Genomic DNA, 20018 nt, shown 5'->3' on the forward strand with positions numbered 1-20018 from the left:
TTTATGACAAATAAAAATAAATATGCAAGCCAAAATATTTCTAGGTACTATGATTTTAGAAGATGATTTACTGCTTATTTTTCATCTTTTTTTATTGATACAGAGTGATTTTGAAAATGTAACTGTTTGAAGTTTTCTTTAGAAATAGAAATGCCTGTAAGGATAGTTTAAAGGGTTATTAAAATGCTTTGCACAGCTACAGTAGCAGGGTTAATTATACTCATGCTTCTTTTCATACTCTTATTCCTGCAGTTTTCTTTAAAACCTTTCCCCTTTATGCCCTTTACAAGTTCTGGTTAGTGAAGCTCCGTATCTTCCAACTGGGCGCTACCATTTTGGAGCTTTAAGGGACATGATACCCAAATGTTGAAGCACATGAAACTAATGCAGTATAACTGTAAAAGCTGACCAGAAAATATCACCTGAACATCTCTATGTAAAAAAAGGAAGATATTTTACCTCACATTTCCTATTCACACCCCACTGTAAAGAGACTTATTTTACCTCACATTTCCTATTCACACCCCACTGTAAAGAGACTTTAAGCAGCCAGTCAGGATGTTTGTCCCAGGACAAGCTAGGGAGTGTGCATCTGACATGTGCTGGGACAGTCATGTTATTTTCCTGTTCAGTTTAAATAAGTTCTATGAGATCTCATGAGATTTCAGTGAAATCTCATGAGATCACAGCAAAGTCAAAGCATTTGGAGATGAGGAAAAGGAAACTCTGAGTCTTAAAGGTTGATGCAAGAAGGTTTATTAGGAGCAGTCTTCCATATAAGACAACAGGTAAGCTCCTATCTTACGCGTTTCACGCATGAGCACATGCGCTTCATCAAAGTCAAAGCATTACCTCAGCACTGCTGATGCTGATTAGTATTGGTTTTCTTTTTCTCCCAACTTGCAGTTGGACAGCAGCTGAAGTATAACTGTTACCAGAGTACTTACTCTGGTGAGCTGAAGAAATGTTGAGGTAAAATATCTTCCCTTTTTACATAGAGATGTCTAGGTGATATTTCTTTCTAATGACACAGTGAGTCCATGGATCATCTCTGGAGGAGGCAAAGAGAACCACAGCAAAACTGTTAAGTATCACCTCCCTTCCCTTCAACCCCAGTCATTCTCTTTGCCTACATTAAGAGAAATAAGGTGTTAAAGTTTAGGTGTCTGAAAGAAGATTCTTCAATCAAGATTTTATTATTTTGAAGTAGCACAAGTTTGCTCTGCTTTTTCCTGGGGTTTAGCCATAGTCCACGTCAGTCTCTTCAGTAGAGCAGTTGTGACTTTTAAGCAATTGGGAACTTGTGGGATATAATCCTCAATGCGCCTCCCAAACAGTTGTTGCTGCCCTGTCTTGAAAGCCTGATTAGGATTATTCAGTCTTTCTCTGCTTTTCACAGGTCCATGTGAGGAGTGAGCTGCCCTGCTGCCGGGCAGTGTGGAATTCAGGTAAATGCCTAATTTTATTTTCTTGGGTCAGGAGAATATGGCAGTTTTACAGTTGAATCTGTATGGGACTTTTATATTATCAATCCTATTTAGTTTAATGAGATTACGGCAGTTATGCAGGCACTGGGGGCTTGGGGAGCAGTAGCATATTTGCTGATATTGCTGCTGGTATGTGAGAGTTAACTCGTTTTATGAGGTTCAGCTCTGGGTTAATTCCGGCCTTGGTGGTATGTGTTTTTGTATACTTTAATATGTATCGGCTACAGGGAGGATAATGGCGACCGGGAGTTCAGTTTAGTTACGCCTACGATTAGGAGGGCAGGCTTTCTGTGGCGACAAGATAGTGTTGTGCACTTCCGGTTTCTCCTTCTGTGCAATCCGGTATAGAGGAGTTTGTTACAGCTCTGCTAGCAAGGATATTGTTGTCTGGTAGCCTGTTTGAGCAGCTCTGGGTCCAGATTGTTGCAATCTCTTATTTACTTCTCCAGCAGGACAGGGAGGCACCTCAGCAAAGAGTGCTGAGGGGAAGAGGCTGTCTGAGGTTGTGTGTGAGCAGCTGCTCTGCGGTTGCGTTTTTTGAATATAAACTTATTAGCTTTTTTTTTTATTATTGCTTGTACCAGTCTTGGAACAAGGGGAAGCAATCTAGGAAGCCAGTTAGTGACTCAAAGTCAGCATGAAGGGTCTGCCCCCGATCCGGGACCGGATCTGGTGGGGGGCAGACTTTCTTTCTTCGTTCAGGCCTGGGTTCGGGATGTGCTGGATCCCTGGGTGGTGGATATAGTGTCCCAGGGATACAAACTAGAGTTTAAAACTTTTTTCAAGATTATCTGTAGACCAGATAAAAAGAGAGGTGTTCTCACGCTGCGTCCGGGACCTTTCCGACCTAGGAGTGATAGTTCCTGTTCCAATGCAGGAACAGGGTCCGGGGTTCTACTCCAATCTGTTTGTGGTTCCCAAAAAAGGAGGGAACTTTCAGACCAATTTTAGATCTCAAAAGTCTAAACAAGTTCCTCAGAGTTCCGTCCTTCAAGATGGAAACTATTTGTTCCATTCTTCCTTTGGTTCAAGAGGGTCAATTCATAACAACAGTAGATTTAAAGGATGCTTACCTGCATGTTCCCATCCACAGGGATCATCACAAGTTTCTGAGGTTCTCATTTCTAGAGACACATTACCAGTTTGTGGCTCTTCCATTCAGCCTTGCTACAGCTCCCAGAATTTTTTTCAAAGGTCCTGGGATCCCTTTTTGCGGTGCTCCGGTTAAGGGGGTATTGCAGTGGCGCCTTATCTTGGCGACATTCTGGTTCAGACGGCACACAGAGATGTTGTTATCTTTCCTGCGGTATCACGGATAGAAGGTGAATTTGGGAAAGAGTACCTTGATTCCTGCTACAAGGGTAGTGTTCCTGGGAACCATAATAGATTCCTTATTATTGAAAATATTTCTGACAGAGGTCAGAAAAATCAAAGATCCTCGATTCTTGTCTGGCCCGTCAGTGGCTCAATGTATGGAGGTGATCGGTCTGATGGTAGCTGCTATGGACATCATTCCGTTTGCCCAGTTCCATCTCAAACCTCTGTATGCTGAAGCAATGGAACGGGGATTATGCGGATCTGTCTCCGCAAATTCTTCTGGATCAGGCGATAAAAGACTCTCTTCCTTGGTGGTTGTCTCAGGATCATCTCTCCCAGGGAACCTGCTTTCGCAGATGCACCTGGGTGATTGTGACAACGGACGCCAGCCTGCTGGGATGGGGAGCAGTCTGGGGCTCACTGAAGGCTCAGGGAACATGGACTTGGGAGGAGTCTGTTCTTCCCATAAACATCCTAGAGCTGAGGGCAATCTTCAATGCTCTTCTGGCCTGGCCTCAGTTAGCTTCAGCCTGGTTTATCAGGTTCCAGTCAGACAACATTACTTCAGTTCCTTGACCATGACAGAGGTAGCCAAAATTATTCAGTGGGCAGAGACCCACAACTGCTGTCTATCTGCGATCCACATTCCAGGAGTGGACATTTGGGAAGCGGATTTTCTGAGCAGACAGACTTTTCGGAGGTGTTTTCCATCTTGGTTCTCAAATGGGGACAGCCGGAGCTGGATCTCATGGCATCTCAACAGAATGCCAAGCTCCCGGGGTACGAGTTGAGGTCAAGGGATCCTCAGGCTGTACTGATAGATGCTCTTGCGGTTCCTTGGAATTCCAGTCTAGCATACCTATTTCCTCCGTTTGCTCTCCTTTCACGGGTCATTGCTTGAATCAATCAGGAGAGGGCATCGTTGATCCTCATTGCACCAGCGTGGCATCGCAGGATCTGGTATGCGGACCTAGTGGAGATGTCTTCTGTTCCACCTTGGAGACTTCCACTGAGGATGGACCATCTACTTCAAGGGCCTTTCCTTCATCCAAATCTCATTTCTCTGAAGCTGACTGCTTGGAGATTGAATGTTTAATTCTATCTAAGCGCAGGTTTTCGGAGTCGGTTATTGAGACCTTGATTCAGGCTTGTAAACCTGTAACTAGAAAGATTTACCTTAAGATATGGCATAAATATCTGTGTTGGTGTGAATCCAGGGGCTACTCTTGAAGTAGAGTTCGGATTCCTAGAATTCTGGCTTTTCTCCAAGAGGGTCTGGAGAAGGGTTTATCTGCAAGTACTTTGAAGGGTCAAATATCTGCCTTGTCTATTTTGTTGCATAGACGTCTGGTGGACGTGCAATCTTTCTGTCAGGCCTTGGTCAGAATCAGGCCTATGTTCAAACCTGTTACTCCTCCCTGTAGTCTTAACCTTGTTCTTAAAGTTCTTCAGCAGGCTCCGTTTAAGCCTATGCATTCCTTAGATATTAAGATGTTATCTTGGAAAGTTTTGTTTCTTGTTGCAATTTCCTCTGCTTGTAGAGTCTCAGAGCTCTCGTGTTGCAGTATGAATCCCCTTACCTTATTTTTAATTCAGGTAAGGTAGTTCTGCGTACTAAGTTAGGGTTCCTCCCTAAAGTGGTTTCGGATAGGAACATTAATCAAGAAATTGCTGTTCCTTCTTTGTGTCCTAACCCTTCTTCTCATAAAGAACGTCTGCTGCACAACACGGATCATCTTTAATTACTATTAGGAATATCACTCCTGGGCATCAGGAGGAGGCAAAGAGCACCACAGCAAAGCTGTTAAGTATCACCTCTCTTCCCTTCAACCCCAGTCATTCGACTGAAGGAAAAAGAGAGAAAGGAAGTAACACAAGGTGCAGAGGTGCCTGAGGTTTACAACACAAAAAAATGTCTAAATAAAACAGGGCGGGACGTGGACTCACCGTGTCACGAAAGAAATACATTTATCAGGTAAGCATAAATTTAGTTTTTCTTATCAGCTTTTTAAAGTTATGCTGCATCACTTTCAAAAGATTTAGCATATAAATATTATGTCCCTTTAAGTATTCTTAGACCCTTGACAGGAGCAGTGCACTTTCACATATCAGTAACATTGTTGTCTTTTTGACAAGCCATATCATGCACTTAAGTTTATTATACAGTACAGAGCAGGTGCTGTATATTTTAGCAGTGGTTGCATTGCTCTCTATTTCTGAACTATTTTAATTTGTCATTTAACTTTTAAACTGTGAACAAAAAATGTAAAGCTTCTGCTCTGTTTGTGAGCTAAACTGAAGAGCAGGATACAGCTCTTAAAAAACTGGTATGTCACTCATATGCTAATGTGCATCACTTATGTTACGATGTGCAAAAAAATGGGCTCCTAGATGGTGGCGCCCAGTATGAAGCTGAGGGCCTCAAAAAATATGTTTGAAAAATACTGCAATAGCATGGTATGACTCTGGTACTGAAGTTGTACCCAGCAGTTGATCCAATGTAGCTGTTTCACCAGAGTTTGGAGATCACACAATTATTGAATCAGTTCCTTAAAATAGGATTTTAACTAGAGGTAAGTGTGAATTGTTCTTGTACCACCTAGAATGATTTATTTGGGCTACTTTCTTGAGTTATAATATGGGTTGGCTGATAAGCACAAGGGGTGGTTGGCCACTAAAGTGTATACTACTTAGAACTCCAAATCATTGTTCCACTATAAAGATATGGCTATTATAATCCCCTATTCTGGGAAGCACGACAAAATTAAAATATAAATTTATTGAAATTACAATTAAAAATGGGAAGGAAAACATTAAAAGAAGATTATTGAAATAATATTTGTGTGATTGGCACAGTCATTTCACAATATGACCATGTACGATAGTAAACTGTATACTTTTAACTTGTAATGCGAGCACAACCCGACACCCACAGAAAAATGTAAGCGTTAAATACCACTCTACTTGTAATCTGCCCCTCTATATGTAAATGCCATTGTATACCCAAAATAATGTCAACAATCAGCAAGTAACAAAATAGAATTCTTCTCAAGTACATCAGTACATAGTGGATAAGGATACAGATTCTAAATATTCCAAATTAATTGAAACAGCAATGTTTACATACACTTTATCAACAGTCTTTTGTATTGCTTGTCCATCTCTTTTTTTTTTTTTTTAACAGCAGATAATATGTTCATTATTTGTCAGAAAAAAAGGAGTACAGAATGTGTCCTATAAGTGGGAAGAAAATTGTTCTGTGGAGAAAAATAAGACAACTCCAGAAGGAGATAATTATTCAACGTGTCTTTCACCTGTAACACTTTGAACACTGCATCTACAGCTATCCAATCTAAGTGAATGACTCACTTTTGCAGTTTTTATTTCACAGACCATGATACAATTACAGTTATTTTGTAGAACACTATTATCTTTTAAAAGTATTATAGTAGATATCGGTGACTGTAAATTTTAGAACAGTTAGGGCTAGATTACAAGTGAAGTGCTAATTTATCGTGTGGACGCGCAATAAATAACCATCCATTATTGCTACCGTGAGCTCGCGGTAGCATTAGCGCTTATAAAATTAACCAGAGATCAGATCCCCCAAATGCCCCCAAACTTAAGTGTTAGTTTTCTTTTTAAAAATGTAGCATTTTTTTTAAAAAAATAAACAAACAAAAAAAAACCTGCACTTAGCAGTTTTTGGGGGTTTAAGTCGGCGGCTGTGGGGTATTAGAAAAAAAAAAACGGCACTGTAAAGTGCCTTTACATTGTGGTCTATGGGAACTGTGTGTTCCCTGTAAATAAATAAATATATATATATATATATATATATGGAAAAGAAAGAGGAACAAGCGCATCCGTGATTCACTGTATCAATCTTTATTCAGTCAGATCCCTGACTATTGCAAAATGCACAATTATGAATAAAACATGCCCATAATATCGATATTGTCACACAGGAGTTCAGGTCCGGCTTCAGTCGAATTACAGGACTGAATTTCTGTTATAAATATCTCTCCAATGGTACAACGTTTACAGCTGGCCAACAATAAGTAAGTAGTTACACCAGCGGGGGTTTATAGTCTTTCAGGATATCACTCTCTACCTGAATGCATTTTGTTTTTTACGTACGGGTAAACTTTCTCAACATTATGGGCATGTTTTATTCGTGTATCTTGTAAGTGTGCATTTTGTAATAGTCAGGGATCTGACTGAATAAAGATTGATACAGTGAATCGCGGATGCGCTTGTTCCTCTTTCTTTTGAAATTTTTTTCTTGAAAAGATCTGACTACAATCGGGATCTTGTGATTAGCGGCACCAGAACGATTCAGAAAGACTTATATTTTGATTATATATTACTTTTTATGCCCATTAATATCCTTTTTAAGTATTTTATATTTTTAGGTATTTTTTATTGGTACCCATTATCATTTTATTATATATTTTTTAATCATTCTGATTGTTGATAGGCTATTCTACCTGTGGTTTAGCATTAAGTTGCGCTGCTTTTTTGGTGTATATATATATATATATATATATATATATATATATATGTATGTGTATATACACATATTAACACATAAATATATATGTATATGTTCATATACTAATACAAAAAGAGCCTGGATGGCGCTCACATATAAATGTAATGTGCAGATAGATGAAAAAGTTAGCAACTTCAATGCATATGCAAGACCTAAAAGCGTATATATAAGTAGTATTATAGCAACAAATGAACAATTACATATAAAAGATGAATCAAAATAGAGCCTAATAGTAAAAGTTCATAGAGAATCTTTGATAATGTTGGCTGATGTGGGATCTCTTCATATAACACCCCGACTCAGATGTGCACTTACTTCAAAAACCCTCAATCATATGTGGTAAGGATGATTCGTGTCAGTGAAATGCTTGGCACCTCCCAGAGTATGGAACCGGACCACCGTAGCTGTATATCCCCTTGATGTCAGTCATGAAGATCCCTGCTCAGTAACCAGTTGTCTGTATTCTGTATTAATTTGAACTTGCACACTTGTTCCGGTGAAACTCCCAATTACAAATATGTAGGAGAAAAGACCAGACAAGAATTCATAGTGCAACACTGTTTATTATTCTTAAAACAATATTTCCTAAAAGCTAGTGGAATACCACTCACATGTAAAAACCTCAAATTATGAGGTAACAAATAAGCATGAATACATAGAAGGAACACCCCACTGTTCGTCAGATACAGCCAGCTAAAAATGCCCCAGATGAGGCTGCTAGAGGCAGATTCCGGAGACAGTAGTGCAGTTCCAATCTGATTGGTGTCTCTCTCCTTTTGTAGTGATCCCAGTGTTGCAGAGATGGGTATGATATCAGTCTCTTGGGTTCCTTCTTTATCTCTGAGCTATGTTCATATACATATATTTATTTCATGTAATTTGCAATAGTCCATGAGCTAGTGACGTATGGGATATACAATCCTACCAGGAGGGGCAAAGTTTACCAAACCTCAAAATTCCTATAAATACACCCATCACCACACCCACAATTCAGTTTTATAAACTTTGCCTCCTATGGAGGTGTTGAAGTAAGTTTGTGCTAAGATTTCTACGTTGATATGCGCTTCTCAGCATTTTGAAGCCTGATTCCTCTCAGAGTACAGTGAATGTCAGAGGGATGTGAAGGGAGTATCACCTATTGAATGCAATGGTTTTCCCCACAGGGATCTATTTCATAGGTTCTCTGTTATCGGTCATAGAGATTCATCTCCTACCTCCCTTTTCAGATAGACTATATACTCTCATATTCCATTACCTCTACTGATAACCGTTTCAGTACTGGTTTGGCTATCTGCTATATGTGGATGGGTGTCTTTTGGTAAGTATGTTTGCATTACTTAAGACACTCTCAGCTATGGTTTGGCACTTAATGTATTTATATAAAGTTCTAAATATATGTATTGTGCTTATATTTGCCATGATTCAGGTTTTCAGTATATTTCCTTTTGCAGACTGTCAGTTTCATATCTGGGAAATGCTTTTTTTAGGAAAATGTATTTCTTACCTGGTGTTTAGTCTCTTTTTTCAAATTGACTGTCTTTTAAAATTAGCGGGCAGAATTAGGGTCCCAAGGGTGCAAAATGCCAAAGTTTCTTGCGTCATTCTTGGCGCAATATATTTTTGGCGCAAAGTTATGTTAGTTGATGCAAATTCGTCATTTCCGGCGTCTTAGTCGACGCCGAGTCTTTCACAGGGTTGCATCATCTGTGACGTGAGTGTGTCATTTCCGGACGTTTTTGGCGCCAAAAAATATTTTTCTGTTTGTGTGCGTCATACTTGGCGCCAAATATTTTCATTATTTAAGACCCCATTTCTATATGCCTCATGCCTTTTTTCTCTATCAGAGGGCTATGCTGTTTGCATTTTTTCCCATTCCTGAAACTGCCATATAAGGAAATTGATAATTTTGCTTTATATGTTGTTTTTTTCTCTTACATTTTCAAGATGTCTCAATCTGATTCTGTCTCAGAAATTACTGTTGGAACCCTGCTGCCTGATAACAGTTCTACCGAAGCTAAGTGCATTTGTTGTAAACTTGTGGAGGTTATATCTCCAGCTATGGTTTGTAATAGTTGTCATGATAAACTTTTACATGCAGAGAATGTATCCATCAGTAGTAGTTCATTACCTGTTTCTGTTCCCTCAACATCTAATGCACAATATATACCTGTCAATTTAAAAGAATTTATTTCTGATTCTATTCAGAAGGCTTTGTCTGCCATCCCGTTTCTAATAAACGTAAAAGGTCTTTTAAAACTTCTCATAAAGTTGATGAAATTTCAAATGACCGGCAACATGCTGAACTATCCTGCTCTGATGAGGATCTATCTGGTTCAGAAGATCCTACCTCAGATATTGACACTGACAAATCTTATTTATTTAAAATGGAGTATATTCGTTCTTTGTTAAAAGAAGTGTTGATTACATTGGATATGGAGGAAACTAGTCCTCTTGATATTAAAACTAGTAAACGTTTAAATTTTGTTTATAAACCTCCTGTTTTTATTCCAGAGGTTTTTCCAGTTCCTGATGATATTTCTGATATGATTTCTAAGGAATGAAATAGGCCGGGTACTTCTTTTATTCCTTCTTCAAGGTTTAAAAAATTGTATCCTTTGCCAGCAGTTACTTTATAGTTTTGGGAAAAGATCCCCAAAGTTGATGGGGCTATCTCTAATCTTGCTAAACGTACTACTATTCCTATGGAAGATAGTACTTTTTTTAAAGATCCTTTAGATAGGAAACTTGAATCTTATCTAAGGAAAGCCTATTTATATTCAGGTCATCTTCTCAGGCCTGCAATTTATTTGGCTGATGTTGCAGCTTCTTCAACTATTTGGTTGGAGACTTTAGCGCAACAAGTATTGGATCCTGAATTGTCTAGCATTGTTAACTTGATTCAACATACTAATAATTTTATTTGTGATGCCATTTTTGATATAATCAAAATTGATGTTAAATCTATGTCTTTAGCTATTTTAGCTAGAAGAGCTTTGTGGCTTAAATTTTGTAATGCTGACATGACTTCTAAGTCCAGATAGCTATATCTTTCTTTCCAAGGTAATAAGTTATTTGGTTCTCAGTTGGATTCAATAATTTCAACTGTCACTGGGGAGAAGGGAGTTTTTTGCCTCAGGATAAAATACCTAAGGGTAAATCTAAAGCTTCTAACCGTTTTCATTCCTTTCGACAAAATAAGGAACATAAACCTAATCCTTCCCCCAAGGAATCTGTTTCCAATTGGAAGCCTTCCTCAAACTGGAATAAATAAAAAGCCATTTAAGAGATCAAAGCCAGCCCCTAGGTCCGCATGAAGGTGCGGCCCTCATTCCAGCTCAGCTGGTAGGGGGCAGATTAAGATTTTTCAAAGATTTTTGGAGCAATTTGGTTCAAAATCAATGGATTCAGAGTATTGTCTCTCAGGGGTACAAAATAGGATTCAGAGTAAGAATGCCTGTGAGAAGATTTTTTCTCTCACAAATCCCAGCAAACCCAGTAAAGGCTCAGGCTTTCCCAAAGTGTGTTTCAGACCTGGAGTTATCAGGGGTAATCATGCCAGATTTGTTTCAGGAACAGGGTCTGGGGTTTAATTCAAATCTATTCATTGTCCCAAAGAAAGAAAATTCATTCAGACCAGTTTTGGATCTAAAAACTAAAAAGAATCGATATGTAAGAGTTCCAACTTTCAAAATGGTGACTATAAGGACTATTCTGCCTTTTGTTCAGCAAGGGCATTATATGTCCACAATAGACTTACAGGATGCATATCTTCATATTCCAATTCATCAAGATCACTATCAGTTCCTGAGATTCTCTTTTCTAGACAAGCATTACAAATTTGTTGCTCTTCCTTTTGGCCTAGCGACAGCTCCAAGAATCTTTTCAAAGGTTCTCGGTGCCCAATCTCTGTAATCAGAGAGCGGGGTATTGCAGTGTTTCCTTATTTGGACAATATCTTGGTACTTCCTCAATCTTTACATTCTTTAGACTCTCACATGAATCAACAAGTGTTGTTTGTTCAAAGACATGGTTGGAGGATCAATTTACCAAAAAGTGCTTTGATTTCTCAGACAAGGGTAACCTTTTTAGGTTTCCAGATAGATTCAGTGTCCATGACTTTGTCTCTAACAGACAAGAGACGTTTGAAATTGGTTGCAGCCTGTCAGAACCTTCAGTCTCAGCCATTCCCTTCAGTAACTATGTGCATGGAAGTTTTAGCACTCATGACTGCAGCATCGGACGCGATCCCCTTTGCTTGTTTTCATATGACACCTCTCCAGCTTTGTATGCTGAACCAATGGTGCAGGGATTATACAAGGATATCACAATTAATATCCTTAAATCACTATGTTCAACTATCTCTGACTTGGTGGTTAGATCACCATTGTATTGTTCTAGGGGCCTCTTTTGTTCGTCTAACCTGGACTGTGATCACAACAGATGTGAGTCTTTCAGGTGTGGGAGCTGTTTGGGGATCTCTGACAGCACAAGGGGTGTGGAAATCTCAAGAGGCGAGATTACCAATAAATATTTTGGAACTCCGTGTGATTCTCAGGGCTCTTCAGTTTTGGCCTCTGTTGAAGAGAGAACAGTTCATTTGTTTTCAGACAGACAATATCATATCTGTGGTATATGTCAATCATCAGGGTGGGACTCACAGTCCTCTAGCTATGAAAGAAGTATCTTGGATACTTGTTTGGGCAGAATCCAGCTCCTGTCTAATTTCTGCGGTTCATATCCCAGGTATAGAAAATTGGGAAGCGGATTATCTCAGTCGTCAGACTTTACTTCCGGGAGAATGGTCTCTAGACCCAGATGTGTTTTCTCAACTTGTTCAGATGTGGGGTCTTACAGAAATAGATCTGATTGCATCTCATCTAAACAAGAAACTTCCCAGGTACCTGTCCAGGTCCATGGATCCTCAGGTGGAAGCAGCGGATGCATTGACACTTCCTTGGTGTTATCAACCTGCTTACATATTCCCACCTCTAGTTCTTCTTCCAAGAGTGATCTCCAAAATCATCATGGAGCAATGGTTTGTGTTGCAGGTGGCTCCAGCATGGCCTCACAGGTTTTGGTATCTGGATCTTGTTCGGATGTCCAGTTGCCAAACTTGGCCACTTCCATTAAGGCCGGACCTTCTATCTCAAGGTCCGTTTTTCCATCAAGATCTCAAATCATTAAATATGCTCTCCGTATTCAGCATTGCACCAGCAGCTCACAAGAGCTGCTGGTGCAACGCCGCCCCCTGCAGACTTGCGGCCAATCAGCCGCCAGCAGGGGGGTGTCAATCAACCCGATCGTACTCGATCAGGTTGAATTCCGGCGATGTCTGTCTGCCTGCTCAGAGCAGGCGGACAGGTTATGGAGCAGCAGTCTTTGTGACCGCTGCTTTATAACTGCTGTTTCTGGCGAGCCTGCAGGCTTGCCAGAAACACGGGGCATCAAGCTCCATTCGGAGCTTGATAGATAAGCCCCTTAGTGCTTAGTCATAGAGGTTTTTCTGACTCCGTGATTAATACTATGTTGCAGGCTCGTAAATCTGTTTCTAGAAAGATTTGTTATCGAGTTTGGAAGACTTACATTTGATGGTGTTCCTCTCATAAATTCTCTTGGCATTCTTTTATAATTCCTAGAATTTTACAGTTTCTTCAGGTTGGTTTGGATAAAGGTTTGTCTGCAAGTTACTTGAAAGGACAAATCTCTGCTCTTTCTGTCTTGTTTCACAGAAAGATTGCTAAACTTCCTGATATTCATTGTTTTGTGTAGGCTTTGGTTTGTATCAAGCCTGTCATTAAATCAATCTCTCCTCCTTGGAGTCTTAATTTGGTTTTGAAGACTTTACAGTCTCCTCCTTTTGATCCTATGCATTCTTTGGACATTAAAATACTTTCTTGGAAAGTGTTGTTTCTTTTGGCCATCTCTTCTGCTAGAAGAGTTTCTGAATTATCCGCTCTGTCTTGTCAATCTCCTTTTCTGATTTTTTCATCAGGATAAGGCAGTTTTGCGGACTTCATTTACATTCTTACCTAAGGTTGTGAATTCTAACAACATTAATAGAGAAATTGTTGTAGCTTCCTTGTGTCCTAATCCTAAGAATTCGTTGGAGAGATCTTTACATTCTTTGGATGTGGTGAGAGCTCTGAAATATTATGTTGAAGCTACTAAAGATTTCAGGAAGACTGCTAGTCTATTTGTTATCTTTTCTGGTTCTAGGAAAGGTCAGAAGGCTTCTGCCGTTTCCTTGGCTTTGTGGTTAAAGCTTTTGATTCATCAAGCTTATTTGGAGTCGGGTCAAGCCCTGCCTCAGAGGATTACAGCTCATTCTACTAGATCAGTCTCCACTTCCTGGGCTTTTAAGAATGAATCTTCAGTTGATCAGATTTGCAAAGCTGCAACTTGGTCTTCTTTGCATACATTTACTAAATTCTACCATTTTGATGTATTTGCTTCTTCGGAAGCAGTTTTTGGTAGAAAAGTTCTTCAGGCAGCTGTTTCAGTTTGATTCCTCTGCTTATGATTTATGTTTTTCCTTTTATTTATGAGACTAAATTTATATTTGGGTTGTGGATTAATTTTTTTCAGCGAAATGGCTGTTTTTATTTTGTCCCTCCCTCTCTAGTGACTCTTGCGTCGGGTTCCACTATTTGGGTATTGCTATCCCATATGTCACTAGCTCATGGACTCTTGCCTAATACATGAAAGAAAACATAATTTATGTAAGAACTTACCTGATAAATTAATTTCTTTCATATTGGCAAGAGTCCATGAGGCCCACCCTTTTTATGGTGGTTATGATTTTGTATAAAGCACAATTATTTCCAAATTTCTTTGTTGATGCTTTTTACTCTTTTCTTTATCACCCCACTACTTGGCTATTCATGAAACTGAATTGTGGGTGTGGTGAGGGGTGTATTTATAGGCATTTTGAGGTTTGGGAAACTTTGCCCCTCCTGGTAGGATTGTATATCCCATACGTCACTAGCTTATGGACTCTTGCCAATATGAAAGAAATTAATTTATCAGGTAATTTCTTATATAAATTATGTTATTTACATTTGCTGCCCATTGCTGTGCCATTACCCCCTTCGCTGTGCTACATTCTCATGCCACGTATCACGGCATGAGAACGAGGCTCCCATTGGAGCCTATGGAAGCAAGCTCTCGTGACCGCAATGTATCTCCTGTTCGCATTGCACCTCACCTGTAATACCAACGCAAAATTGCGTGTGCTGGTATTACAAAGTGGAGCACAAATATTGCTTTAGCAAAAGCGATATTTTGCGTTCTACTTATAATCTGGCCCTTAGCATGTAGAAGGACTTAAACAGTGTTTATAGGATTTTAGCATAAAATCATTGAAACTCTCTCACTCTCTCTCTCTCTCTCTCTCTCTGGGCCTGATATTCAAAAACTCGCCGCTAAGGAGAGATATTCTAAGGAGTCTCGTCGGCACGGCGAGGCCCTTAAAAAATTTTTTGAATCACACATTTTTATGTTTCTATGTAGTGTTATTTGTGGGAAATAGAGACTGCTGCAATACAATACAAGGTCTAAAAAAAATCCCAAAGATTTTGTATGATTTTTCTCTAAGCCGACGAGGTTTTGAATATCAGGCCCTCTGTCTCTTTTTTCTTTTCTTTGTACTCTTGGTATCTTTATTTGAAAAGCAAGAATGTTAGCTTAGGAGACGGCCCATTTTTGGTTCAGCACCTAGGTAGCGCTTGCTGAACCAAAAATGCGCTGGCTCCTAAGCTTAGATTCCTGTTTTATTTTCAAATAAAGATAGCAAGAGAAAAAAGAAAAATTGATAATAAGAGTAAATTAGAAAGTTGCTTAACATTGCATGCTCTATCTGAACAGCGAAAGAAACATTTTGGGGTTTGGTATCCCTTTAAAATGATTTCGGTTTATACTCCCAAGTATCATTAATGTATGCTAAAGTTTGCGATGCAATAAGAAAGTTGCTGTAAGCAATTATTATATTAGGAAATTATCACATTATGTATGTGTAACACAGATTTTATACGTGTTCATGAGTTTACCTGTTGCTATGAAAACACGTTTTCACTACAACCAGAAATGACTCAACTTCCGGTCTGTGGCCATATTGGATTCTATTTTGACACACACAGCCTTGTGTTTCAATGCTGTGCCACATTGTCTTATTGGTCTATTACACATTACACAATGAGAAGGGAAGTGTTCTTCTGTAGGATTTAGATTATAAAATGTAAGTTTTGGCCACTTGTTCTTTGTCTGAAGAAGAAAACATTAATATTTGATTCACATTTAACAAATCCTGAGTGCTTTCTTAATTTATAAACATATATATATATATATATATATATATATATATATATATATATATATATATATATATATATATATATATATATATATATATATATATATATATATATATATACACACATACATACACATTAGCCGTTTAGAGAGTTGTGGCAATTTATTTCTATTCTTTTAACCTTTTCACCCACAACATTCCTATTTTCACATGAATTAGACTGTGAAGTAGATTCTAATCTTATACTTATTGCCATGCATAGTTGTTTGATGATCATTTTAACCAGAATTCCAGTTCCTCTGGAACTTGTTATTAAATCTGTTAGCACCTCACATAGATATCATTGATATGTGTTGGAACATTTTTAATTCTAACTTCAGATATGTAAACAAAACAATTGAAGTAAATGATATGGAAAGACTTTCTTGCACAGTGATTTACTGGAAGGTGTACAAATATCTTAACGCAATGGTCAAATAAAACACTGGCACAAATCTTTAAACTGGTTGATTGTTTGACAATCTACTATACAGATACAATTTTAGCAGGGGAGTGGGTTCATGCTTTACTGTTCCAGCACTATTAAAATACATTATAATAAGATGATATTGTAAGTCCATGTAATAGACACCCGTTGTGTTCTTGTTTTTATATCACTCCAAACTGGAAATTGTGCTTTTACAATCAATACATGTAAATATTGAAGAAAAAAAACAAGACTTTTAAAATATTAAAGGGAGCAGGAAACCCAGATGTTGTCTAATTTGCTTCATTCTTTTAGTATCCTTTGTTGAAAAGCATACCTGGGTAGGCTTAGGAGCAGCACACATTTTTTGTGACACTTTTTCCTAGGGCCACAAAAACTATGGCACACGTTGTAAGTTCTGCTTTTTTCTGAAGTGCCGCAAAAAATAGTGCCAAGTGTCCCTGATGTACAGTATACCCACCATGCCTACATACAGTTGGCATTCAGACGATTAATCAGTGGTGAGGATGGAAATGGATTGTAATAGACTCCTTTTGAGCTCACAGTTGGGCAATCTCATTTTAAAGGTCAATTGTGAAGACTTCAGTACTAATAGTGACAATGACGACACTGTGAGTGTTACTTAGAATAAAACATTAAGAAAGGGGTCAGCAACCTTGGCACCCCAGATGTTTTGTTACTACATTTCCCATGATGCTCAGAATGCCTAAAGAGTGTCTTAGCATTACCCCTGCATTCAGAAAAAGAGATTGGTCCACTCCATGTCTAGCTGTTGAGGTCCTGATCTCTCCTGTAGATCCCCTTAGCTATATAGCATGTTGCATGCTCAACACATATACATATGTAAATGTGTTCCCTGGCCCTGTATACAGCCTAGACAATAGAGATGAATAAAGCTTTAATGAATCAATACTATATATATTAATACACCTTTAAAATGTCTCCTGTTGCCATTTCAGAGTGTCCTGCACATATGGAAAATAAAACATTTTTTTCAAATAGTCTGAGAATACTTGTAAAGATGTCCAAAAGGCTGGTTCTGCGCTTTATCAGGTGCCTTGAGGTGTTGAATTTGAAAAGACAAAACTGGTCTTGAAAATGTGTTCAAAAGTCTTTTGAAAATAGGTATTTTCTCTTCGAACCAGTGGCCGAGAGGCTGAAGATACATTTTCTGCTTCTTAAATTTGTAGTTATAGGCTCGCTCATGTGAGCCTGCACCTCAAAGTCTCAGAAGCTGTGAATGCAACTTGATAAATTTCCCCAAAGTATAAATGTGACACTGGGAAAGTTGGGGAGAAAATCCATGCTGGTCCCTTTTCTCTGTGGATGCCAGTAAAGGATATATAATTAGTGGTAAGATGTTTTGAAATTTTCATTGGGTACATGCTGATATGTGAACATTAGAAGTCTCTATGAAATCTCTGTTGAGAAGACAAATTTAAAAATTGGAAATAAATTGCAATTTAAAAACAATTTTAATTTGTATAATCTGTATGTATAGTCTAGTAGTATTTTTATATCTTTACAATAATATGCCTCCTTTGTTATCAAAATGTGAATATGGAGTAAAGTGTGAGATCCTGTAGACCCAGAAATTGTAATTAAAGGGACAGTCTACCATAGAATTGTTATTGTTTTAAAAGATAGATAATCCCTTTATTACCCATTCCCCAGTTTTGCATAACCAGCACAGTTATATTAATATACTTTTTACCTCTGTGATTACCTTGTATCTAAGAACCTTCTTCCAGCCCCCTGATCACATGACTGTGACTGTTTATTATCTATTGTCTTAAATTTAGCATTGTGTTGTGCTAAATCTTAAATAACCCCCTGTGCCTGAACAGAGTGTTATCTATATAGCCCACGTGTACTTTCTGTCTCTTTGTGTTGAAAAGAGATTTAAAAAGCATGTGATAAGAGGCTTAGAAATTAGCATATGAGCCTACCTATGTTTAGTTTAAACTAAGAATACCAAGAGAAAAAAGCAAATTTGATGATAAAAGTAAATTGGAAAGTTGATTAAAATTAAAAGTCCTCTCTGAATAATGAAAGTTTAATGTATACTAGACTGTCCCTTTAAGTCAAAAGGTGCTGCCTAAGGTTGAACCTTGTCAACCTCACATGTTATAATGAATAGGCACAGTGATTGCCTTGGTGTGAGGTGTACAAATGGTTTTAAGGTCACATGTCCTTTGTGAAATTATCATGACCCATTAAATACACTGAAAACGCTATTATATTAATAATTATTGTATGTGTTCTGTACTATATAAGGGTGTGTGTATGTGTATATATATATATATATATATATATATATATATATATATATATATAAAAAACATAATTGTTATATGTATATTCCTATATGTCTGTTTGTAGTCATAGTTTTTTAATCTATATCATATAATAGTAAAAATGCAGTCACTGTCTACTAATACGTATACGTTCTTTTATGGACTTTAATGCCTTATATTTTTTTATTTTTTTTATATTCAATGCACGATTCATAACATTAAGGTAAAAGGTCAAGTGAATCAATGCAATGCAAAAGTTCAAATATATAAACATGGTAATATATTAGATTTTTTAAAACTAATGTATAGTTTTAAGAGATAATATTTTGGTGTATTTTTAAGTCTATGTTTTTAACCATGATTTGTTGTCCACCAATACAAAAGGCATCAAGTTTGTGCTAAAATAGTCCCTCAACTCTTTACATTTTATTTTAATGGGTGCCCCATCTAGATAATTTTCCTGACCACCCAGCTAAAATGAATTTAATATTAAGCAAAAATTAGCTAATGTTTTTTACTGGTTGTTGTACAAAATATTATAGTTAGATTTTTGTAAAATTATGCCATTAATTTGCACTTTGGATAACTTAAGCAACACTTATAAATAACAAAAAATGTTATAATATTGCAGAATGTTAAATTACCCCCATGCAGTTACTTCATTAAGCCACCTGGCTGACAAAGTTTTCTATAGAGAGCACTATATTAATACAACAATTATTCTCAGTACTGTATATTATTAACAGATTAATCCATACTTGCTTATAATTAACTTTTTCATAAAATTACTGGTGACATTTTTGCCTTTGTTGATAGATGAAACTGGACGTGCCTTGCAAATTAGTGCCGGGATAAAGTACTTTCCTGCAGTTAAAAATCCATCAACAAGTATTCTAGAGTTAATAGAAGATATGGAAGAGAAAACATTCCAGACTCCATAGTAAGTATTTTGCTGTGTAATGTGTTTTATACTGTATGGTGAATTATTCTTAAAATAGACAAAATATGTAAATGTATTTATTTATTTATTTATTTGCATTTCAATTCTCTACTTTAAAATGTAAAGTATAGAATTAAAATTCAAATAAATAAATAAAAAATAAATTAAAATAGATTTATTAAATTATTTTTTATTAAATTCAGTGCAGGATAAACATGTTAGAGAGATGGTAGGGTCGAGAGAGGAAAGGAACAAGAAAGATAGAGACAAGATAAAAAGGATTGTGGACTACAGAGATATAGAGAAAGAAAGGAGATAGATAAAGAAAAAGATAAAGAGGGTAAAATAGACTAAATTTGAGAGACGGAAAAAGAAAAGGAAAAGAGAGATAAGTGGGTGTTGATTGAGACAGCAAAAGAGGGAATGTAATAGAAGCAGACTGAGTTATCAAAATATTGCTGGCATGGAGAGAAAGCATTTATTTTATTATTTTTAAGCAATATATTGTAATCTGTATCTGTCCTTCACACCCAAAAACTTACTTGGGCCCTGATGATTAAAAGTGTTGTGAGGCGGCAAAATATTCCAAAGGAATCCACCGCAATGTTGAGCAAGGCGGCAAAATATTCC

At 37.5% G+C, this 20018-nt stretch overlaps 1 protein-coding gene across 1 annotated transcript in view; it reads left to right on the forward strand.

The window, feature by feature from the left end:
- Positions 1–20018, forward strand: part of MORN1 (MORN repeat containing 1) — a 569760-nt gene that overhangs the window by 199435 nt on the left and 350307 nt on the right. The window contains exon 9 of the mRNA XM_053690352.1: positions 19265–19388. Within this exon, the coding sequence (XP_053546327.1) occupies positions 19265–19388 (124 nt within the window). The remainder of the gene's footprint in view (positions 1–19264; positions 19389–20018) is intronic.

Source organism: Bombina bombina, chromosome 8 (genome assembly GCF_027579735.1).
Source record: "Bombina bombina isolate aBomBom1 chromosome 8, aBomBom1.pri, whole genome shotgun sequence".
NCBI classification, from domain to species: Eukaryota; Metazoa; Chordata; class Amphibia; order Anura; family Bombinatoridae; genus Bombina; species Bombina bombina.